Source organism: Oncorhynchus tshawytscha, linkage group LG03 (genome assembly GCF_018296145.1).
Source record: "Oncorhynchus tshawytscha isolate Ot180627B linkage group LG03, Otsh_v2.0, whole genome shotgun sequence".
NCBI classification, from domain to species: Eukaryota; Metazoa; Chordata; class Actinopteri; order Salmoniformes; family Salmonidae; genus Oncorhynchus; species Oncorhynchus tshawytscha.
Window position 1 is genome coordinate 422,916 of NC_056431.1, and position 8,468 is coordinate 431,383.

The 8,468-nt window shown below is 53.2% G+C and overlaps 1 protein-coding gene across 10 annotated transcripts in view; it reads right to left on the reverse strand.

Annotated features, from left to right (window-relative positions):
* The window catches only part of LOC112236413 (tyrosine-protein phosphatase non-receptor type 3), a 54,278-nt gene extending 46,078 nt beyond the window's left edge, over positions 1 to 8,200 (reverse strand). The window contains exons 1-5 of one of the 10 annotated variants that reach the window (XM_042306881.1): positions 7,972 to 8,200; positions 6,604 to 6,906; positions 6,337 to 6,429; positions 5,979 to 6,104; positions 5,796 to 5,838 (exon numbers count right to left, since the gene is read on the reverse strand). In XM_042306881.1, coding sequence (XP_042162815.1) covers positions 5,796 to 5,838; positions 5,979 to 6,104; positions 6,337 to 6,405 — 238 coding nt within the window. In that variant the 5' untranslated portion in view covers positions 6,406 to 6,429; positions 6,604 to 6,906; positions 7,972 to 8,200. Of the gene's footprint in view, positions 1 to 5,795; positions 5,839 to 5,978; positions 6,105 to 6,336; positions 6,430 to 6,603 lie in introns of all 10 variants that reach the window. The other 9 variants (XM_042306869.1, XM_042306863.1, XM_042306857.1 and 6 more) reach the window with 9 other exon arrangements.
* Between the last annotated feature and the right edge of the window lie 268 nt (positions 8,201 to 8,468).

Below are 8,468 nucleotides of genomic sequence, written 5' to 3' on the forward strand. Positions count from 1 at the left end.
CGTCACTGGGCTAAACAGTAGGGCGTCACTGGGCTAAACAGTAGGGTGTCACTGGGCTAAACAGTAGGGTGTCACTGGGCTAAACAGTAGGGCGTCACTGGGCTCGGGCTAAACAGTAGGGCGGTCACTGGGCTCAGGCTAAACAGTTGGGCGTCACTAGGCTAAACAGTAGGGCGGTCACTGGGCTCAGGCTAAACAGTTGGCCGTCACTAGGCTAAACAGTAGGGTGGCACTGGGCTCAGGCTAAACAGTTGGGCGTCACTGGGCTAAACAGTTGGGCGTCACTGGGCTAAACAGTAGGGTGTCACTGGGCTAAACAGTTGGGCGTCACTGGGCTCAGGCTAAACAGTTGGGTGTCACTGGGCTCAGGCTAAACAGTAGGGCGTCACTGGGCTAAACAGTAGGGCGTCACTGGGCTAAACAGTAGGGGCGTCACTGGGCTCGGGCTAAACAGTAGGGCGTCACTGGGCTCAGGCTAAACAGTTGGGCGTCACTGGGCTAAACAGTAGGGCGGTCACTGGGCTCAGGCTAAACAGTTGGGCGTCACTAGGCTAAACAGTAGGGCGGTCACTGGGCTCAGGCTAAACAGTTGGGTGTCACTGGGATAAACAGTAGGGTGTCACTGGGCTCAGGCTAAACAGTTGGTTGTCACTGGGCTAAACAGTAGGGCGTCACTGGGCTAAACAGTAGGGCGTCACTGGGCTAAACAGTAGGGCGTCACTGGGCTCAGGCTAAACAGTAGGGTGGCACTGGACTCAGGCTAAACAGTTGGGCGTCACTGGGCTAAACAGTAGGGTGTCACTGGGCTCAGGCTAAACAGTTGGACGTCACTGGGCTAAACAGTAGGGCGTCACTGGGCTAAACAGTAGGGCGTCACTGGGCTCAGGCTAAACAGTAGGGCGTCACTGGGCTAAACAGTAGGGCGTCACTGGGCTAAACAGTAGGGCGTCACTGGGCTAAACAGTAGGGCGTCACTGGGCTAAACAGTAGGGCGTCACTGGGCTAAACAGTAGGGCGTCACTGGGCTAAACAGTAGGGCGTCACTGGGCTAAACAGTAGGGCGTCACTGGGCTAAACAGTAGGGCGTCACTGGGCTAAACAGTAGGGCGTCACTGGGCTAAACAGTAGGGCGTCACTGGGCTCGGGCTAAACAGTAGGGCGGTCACTGGGCTCAGGCTAAACAGTTGGGCGTCACTAGGCTAAACAGTAGGGTGTCACTGGGCTCAGGCTAAACAGTTGGGCGTCACTGGGATAAACAGTAGGGTGTCACTGGGCTCAGGCTAAACAGTTGGTTGTCACTGGGCTAAACAGTAGGGCATCACTGGGCTAAACAGTGGGGCATCACTGGGCTAAACAGTAGGGCGTCACTGGGCTAAACAGTAGGGCGTCACTGGGCTAAACAGTAGGGCGTCACTGGGCTAAACAGTAGGGCGTCACTGGGCTAAACAGTAGGGCGTCACTGGGCTAAACAGTAGGGCGTCACTGGGCTAAACAGTAGGGTGTCACTGGGCTAAACAGTAGGGTGTCACTGGGCTAAACAGTAGGGTGTCACTGGGCTAAACAGTAGGGCGTCACTGGGCTCGGGCTAAACAGTAGGGCGGTCACTGGGCTCAGGCTAAATAGTTGGGCGTCACTAGGCTAAACAGTAGGGCGGTCACTGGGCTCAGGCTAAACAGTTGGCCGTCACTAGGCTAAACAGTAGGGTGGCACTGGGCTCAGGCTAAACAGTTGGGCGTCACTGGGCTAAACAGTAGGGTGTCACTGGGCTCAGGCTAAACAGTTGGGCGTCACTGGGCTAAACAGTTGGGCGTCACTGGGCTAAACAGTAGGGTGTCACTGGGCTAAACAGTTGGGCGTCACTGGGCTCAGGCTAAACAGTTGGGTGTCACTGGGCTCAGGCTAAACAGTAGGGCGTCACTGGGCTAAACAGTAGGGCGTCACTGGGCTCGGGCTAAACAGTAGGGCGTCACTGGGCTCAGGCTAAACAGTTGGGCGTCACTGGGCTAAACAGTAGGGCGGTCACTGGGCTCAGGCTAAACAGTTGGGCGTCACTAGGCTAAACAGTAGGGCGGTCACTGGGCTCAGGCTAAACAGTTGGGCGTCACTGGGATAAACAGTAGGGTGTCACTGGGCTCAGGCTAAACAGTTGGTTGTCACTGGGCTAAACAGTAGGGCGTCACTGGGCTAAACAGTAGGGCGTCACTGGGCTAAACAGTAGGGCGTCACTGGGCTAAACAGTAGGGCGCCACTGGGCTAAACAGTAGGGCGTCACTGGGCTAAACAGTAGGGCGTCACTGGGCTAAACAGTAGGGCGTCACTGGGCTAAACAGTAGGGCGTCACTGGGCTCAGGCTAAACAGTAGGGTGGCACTGGACTCAGGCTAAACAGTTGGGCGTCACTGGGCTAAACAGTAGGGTGTCACTGGGCTCAGGCTAAACAGTTGGACGTCACTGGGCTAAACAGTTGGGCGTCACTGGGCTAAACAGTTGGGCATCACTGGGCTCAGGCTAAACAGTTGGGCGTCACTGGGCTCAGGCTAAACAGTAGGGCGTCACTGGGCTAAACAGTAGGGCGTCACTGGGCTAAACAGTAGGGCGTCACTGGGCTAAACAGTAGGGCGTCACTGGGCTAAACAGTAGGGCGTCACTGGGCTAAACAGTAGGGCGTCACTGGGCTAAACAGTAGGGCGTCACTGGGCTAAACAGTAGGGCGTCACTGGGCTCAGGCTAAACAGTTGGGCGTCACTGGGCTAAACAGTAGGGCGTCACTGGGCTCAGGCTAAACAGTTGGGCGTCACTGGGCTAAACAGTAGGGCATCACTGGGCTAAACGGTTGGGCGTCACTAGGCTAAACAGTTGGGCGTCACTGGGATAAACAGTTGGGCGTCACTGGGATAAACAGTTGGGCGTCACTGGGCTCAGGCTAAACAGTTGGGTGTCACTGGGCTCAGGCTAAACAGTAGGGCGTCACTGGGCTCGGGCTAAACAGTAGGGCGTCACTGGGCTCGGGCTAAACAGTAGGGCGTCACTGGGCTCGGGCTAAACAGTAGGGCGTCACTGGGCTCGGGCTAAACAGTATGGCGTCACTGGGCTCGGGCTAAACAGTTGGGCGTCACTGGGCTAAACAGTAGGGCGGTCACTGGGCTCAGGCTAAACAGTTGGGCGTCACTAGGCTAAACAGTAGGGCGTTCACTGGGCTCAGGCTAAACAGTTGGGCGTCACTGGGCTCAGGCTAAACAGTTGGGCGTCACTGGGCTCAGGCTAAACAGTAGGGCGTCACTGGGATCAGGCTAAACAGTAGGGCGTCACTGGGATCAGGCTAAACAGTAGGGCGTCACTGGGCTCAGGATAAACAGTTGGGCGTCACTGGGCTAAACAGTAGGGTGTCACTGGGCTCAGGCTAAACAGTTGGGCGTCACTGGGCTAAACAGTACGGCGTCACTGGGCTAAACAGTTGGGCGTCACTGGGCTAAACAGTAGGGCGTCACTGGGCTAAACAGTAGGGCGTCACTGGGCTCGGGCTAAACAGTAGGGCGTCACTGGGCTCGGGCTAAACAGTAGGGCGTCACTGGGCTCAGGCTAAACAGTTGGGCGTCACTAGGCTAAACAGTAGGGCAGTCACTGGGCTCAGGCTAAACAGTTGGGCGTCACTAGGCTAAACAGTAGGGCGGTCACTGGGCTCAGGCTAAACAGTAGGGCGGTCACTGGGCTCAGACTAAACAGTTGGGTGTCACTGGGCTAAACAGTAGGGCGTCACTGGGCTAAACAGTAGGGCGTCACTGGGCTAAACAGTAGGGCGTCACTGGGCTAAACAGTAGGGCGTCACTGGGCTAAATAGTAGGGCGTCACTGGGCTAAACAGTAGGGTGTCACTGGGCTAAACAGTAGGGTGTCACTGGGCTAAACAGTAGGGCGTCACTGGGCTCGGGCTAAACAGTAGGGCGTCACTGGGCTCAGGCTAAACAGTTGGGCGTCACTAGGCTAAACAGTAGGGCGGTCACTGGGCTCAGGCTAAACAGTTGGCCGTCACTAGGCTAAACAGTAGGGTGGCACTGGGCTCAGGCTAAACAGTTGGGCGTCACTGGGCTAAACAGTAGGGTGTCACTGGGCTCAGGCTAAACAGTTGGGCGTCACTGGGCTAAACAGTTGGGCGTCACTGGGCTCAGGCTAAACAGTTGGGTGTCACTGGGCTCAGGCTAAACAGTAGGGCGTCACTGGGCTAAACAGTAGGGCGTCACTGGGCTAAACAGTAGGGCGTCACTGGGCTCGGGCTAAACAGTAGGGCGTCACTGGGCTAAACAGTAGGGCGGTCACTGGGCTCAGGCTAAACAGTTGGGCGTCACTAGGCTAAACAGTAGGGCGGTCACTGGGCTCAGGCTAAACAGTTGGGCGTCACTGGGCTCAGGCTAAACAGTTGGGCGTCACTGGGATAAACAGTTGGGCGTCACTGGGCTCAGGCTAAACAGTTGGGCGTCACTGGGCTCGGGCTAAACAGTAGGGCGTCACTGGGCTCGGGCTAAACAGTAGGGCGTCACTGGGCTCGGGCTAAACAGTAGGGCGTCACTGGGCTCGGGCTAAACAGTATGGCGTCACTGGGCTCGGGCTAAACAGTTGGGCGTCACTGGGCTAAACAGTAGGGCGGTCACTGGGCTCAGGCTAAACAGTTGGGCGTCACTAGGCTAAACAGTAGGGCGGTCACTGGGCTCAGGCTAAACAGTTGGGCGTCACTGGGCTCAGGCTAAACAGTTGGGCGTCACTGGGCTCAGGCTAAACAGTAGGGCGTCACTGGGATCAGGCTAAACAGTAGGGCGTCACTGGGATCAGGCTAAACAGTAGGGCGTCACTGGGCTCAGGCTAAACAGTTGGGCGTCACTGGGCTAAACAGTAGGGCGTCACTGGGCTAAACAGTTGGGCGTCACTGGGCTCAGGCTAAACAGTTGGGTGTCACTGGGCTCAGGCTAAACAGTAGGGCGTCACTGGGCTAAACAGTAGGGCGTCACTGGGCTAAACAGTAGGGCGTCACTGGGCTAAACAGTAGGGCGTCACTGGGCTCGGGCTAAACAGTAGGGCGTCACTGGGCTCGGGCTAAACAGTAGGGCGTCACTGGGCTCGGGCTGAACAGTAGGGCGTCACTGGGCTCAGGCTAAACAGTAGGGCGTCACTGGGCTCGGGCTGAACAGTAGGGCGTCACTGGGCTCAGGCTAAACAGTTGGGCGTCACTGGGCTCGGGCTGAACAGTAGGGCGTCACTGGGCTCAGGCTAAACAGTTGGGCGTCACTAGGCTAAACAGTAGGGCGGTCACTGGGCTCAGGCTAAACAGTTGGGCGTCACTGGGCTCAGGCTAAACAGTTGGGCGTCACTGGGCTCAGGCTAAACAGTAGGACGTAACTGGGCTCAGGCTAAACAGTAGGGCGTCACTGGGCTCAGGCTAAACAGTTGGGCGTCACTAGGCTAAACAGTAGGGCGGTCACTGGGCTCAGGCTAAACAGTTGGGCGTCACTGGGCTCAGGCTAAACAGTTGGGCGTCACTGGGCTCAGGCTAAACAGTAGGACGTAACTGGGCTCAGGCTAAACAGTAGGGCGTCACTGGGCTCAGGCTAAACAGTAGGGCGTCACTGGGCTCAGGCTAAACAGTAGGGCGTCACTGGGCTCAGGCTAAACAGTAGGGCGTCACTGGGCTCAGGCTAAACATTAGGGCGTCACTGGGCTCAGGCTAAACAGTAGGGCGTCACTGGGCTCAGGCTAAACAGTAGGGCGTCACTGGGTTCAGGCCAAGGTCTCATTTAGTGTTTCTTACCTTTCAGCTGCTTCTTCAGTGGTTTGTTGGCCTCCAGCCACCTCTGCAAGACAAACTATGTTAATCAAAGACATAATGCTACATTCACCATCTGTTGTGTGCGTTTTAGAGTGTTCACTAAGTGTGTGTGTGTAGCTACTCACAGGAGAGTGTGTTTTGAGCTGTGTTAGTGTAGCTACTCACAGGAGAGTGTGTTTGAGTGACGATGGTGGTGTTGGAGTCTCGTAGCTGCAGACTGAAGAAGTGTCTCTCCTGCAGACCCAGCTGGTTACACACCTGCTCCAGCAAAACCTCACCTGCATCCTGCTTCTGAGAGACGCAAAACACACCTTATACCGGGAGTCAGTCAGTGTGTATGTGTGATATTGCAGTACAGTGTGTTTTGGTAAAGCCTTTCTAGTGAGTGTGTTCTCCAGGTCAAGGTTGTGTATTGAGAGCAATGGGAAGCTGAGATCTGAGTCTCCCGGTCTATCATTAGGAAGCTGAGATCTGAGTCTCCCAGTCTATCATTCCCACTCTACTCAGGACTGTGTGTACTCACGTTGACTGTAAAGGTCTGGATAGTGTTGTCCAGTAGTTGAACCAAACACAGTAGATCAGGTTTGGGCATGTCTGTTACCGCGGGTTACTCAACCTTACACACACACACACACACACACACACACACACACACACACACACACACACACACACACACACACACACACACACACACACACACACACACACACACACACACACGTCTATCAGTGTCCACAATGTGCACGCACAGCAGTATTCTAGAATATTGGACCATTGGCTTTCATACTTTTCTAATTCTCAATGCGGCTCAAGCTATTTCCCCAACTGTCAACACATTCAAATCAAGAGAGGGACGAGTATGTGGAGCCATGTTGGTTGGGAATGTTGGGGAGGTACCCGTTATGGCTGTGTGTTCCCCCTGCAGACAGTGGTCTCAGAGCAGCGTAGCTATGTCACAATGGAACGCGGGACTGTCACGTCTCTGTGTCTTTGCACTCTGAATTACGCGTCACTCACTCACTCACTCACTCACTCACTCACTCACTCACTCACACACACTGACACAACCCTCAGTCCATCTCTCCACAACCTGGGGAGAGATAACACACACACATCTTAATGAAACACCTCCAGACTCTGGAAACTGTGATGATATCTGCTCATGTAGTTTAGCCCCTCCCTAAGGATGACATCATCTGCAGTGAACAGCCCCTTTTGTACTTCACACACACAGGCCCAGTGAGTAATTTGTGTGTCTGGAATAGTATCATGCTACAATGAGTAATGCAGTGTGTATGTTGATAATACATTATTATCTGTCCAGAGTCTGAACATGTCCTTTTTTCCCTGTTCTCTCCTCCGCCCTGTGCAGACTGCTGAATGATAAGAATGTTAAACATTGTCAGAGACAAGCTGGTCCATCCACAGGCCTAGGAACTGATCTCAGATCTACATGCACACACACAAGCTGCAGTTTTTTTTTTTTACACACCAGTTCTACTGGGCATCAACCCACTAACCCATGCTTTTAATAACAGCCCTGTGTGTGCTTGTTAATGTAGGCTGAGGGGAGTGGGACAGGTCTTTTTGTAGGCCTCTCTCTCACACACACACGTTAATGTTTGGACTCACTCTGAATACATTACAGTGAGTAGAGCACTCTCTCACGCCTGATTTTCCATGATGATAATGACATTCACACCAGTTAGAACTGAGCTGCCTAAACTATTTTAGGACAGAGTTTTTTGCCAAGTCTAGACTGTTGAGTGGGCAGTATTGGTATACAACATTGCCTATTTAAAGTGTGTCAACTAGGCCTGAGATTTGCTCCTGGTTGCATTGGCGAACTTGTTTTCAGATGAGCAACGTCATCTCGGTTATCGATTAAACTAGTGTATCGCAATGATTAACACGGAGAATAAGATAACCTACCATATAGTATATTGGACGTAATTTGAAACATACAGCCTCGACGTGAACTTTAAACTAAGTAGGCTCTATGAACGAAAAACGTAAATGTTGTAGGTTCTTCTGCTGCTACGCTCAACATGCCATTCAGCAACTTTAACGTTACTTCACTTCAGATATCAAGTTGATCCTGGAGGATTGTTATGAGAACACAGACAATCTAGCTCGAGAAGATCAGTTAAAATACCTCAGTAGTCCTGGATTTGGGAACTTTGTCATGTCCGTTGATACTACCGCTGTTAAAAACCTTGGAACTGGGCGCGTCGCGCGGGCAGGTGGAGGTAAATATCCGGAAAGAGATATTCCCGCTGCCCCGCCTCTTCACAATGCGCGCTCCCGCCTTGATGGATGCGTGTTCTGGTCCTCAACCACCCCCGCTGTAGCCTACAGCATATCATATTCTTTCATCAGAGGAAGAAGATATCATGGCATCTGTTCACGCAGCCCTACAGAACTGTAGAGTGACACTCTGATTCACCAGAACAAGGGGTAGAATATACTTTGAAAAAAATCTCAACTTCCAGAGATGTGAAAGTGAAACTCTGTCTAGGTTCTTGGCTGGTCCGCAAAAGAGTGGAGTCCCTACGGTTTTGTTCATTGGGACTACTTTGGGAACGAAACATTCTTTCCTTCCTTCCTTGAAGTAGCCTATGTTACTTATTCATATGAGAAAATGAATGGTTT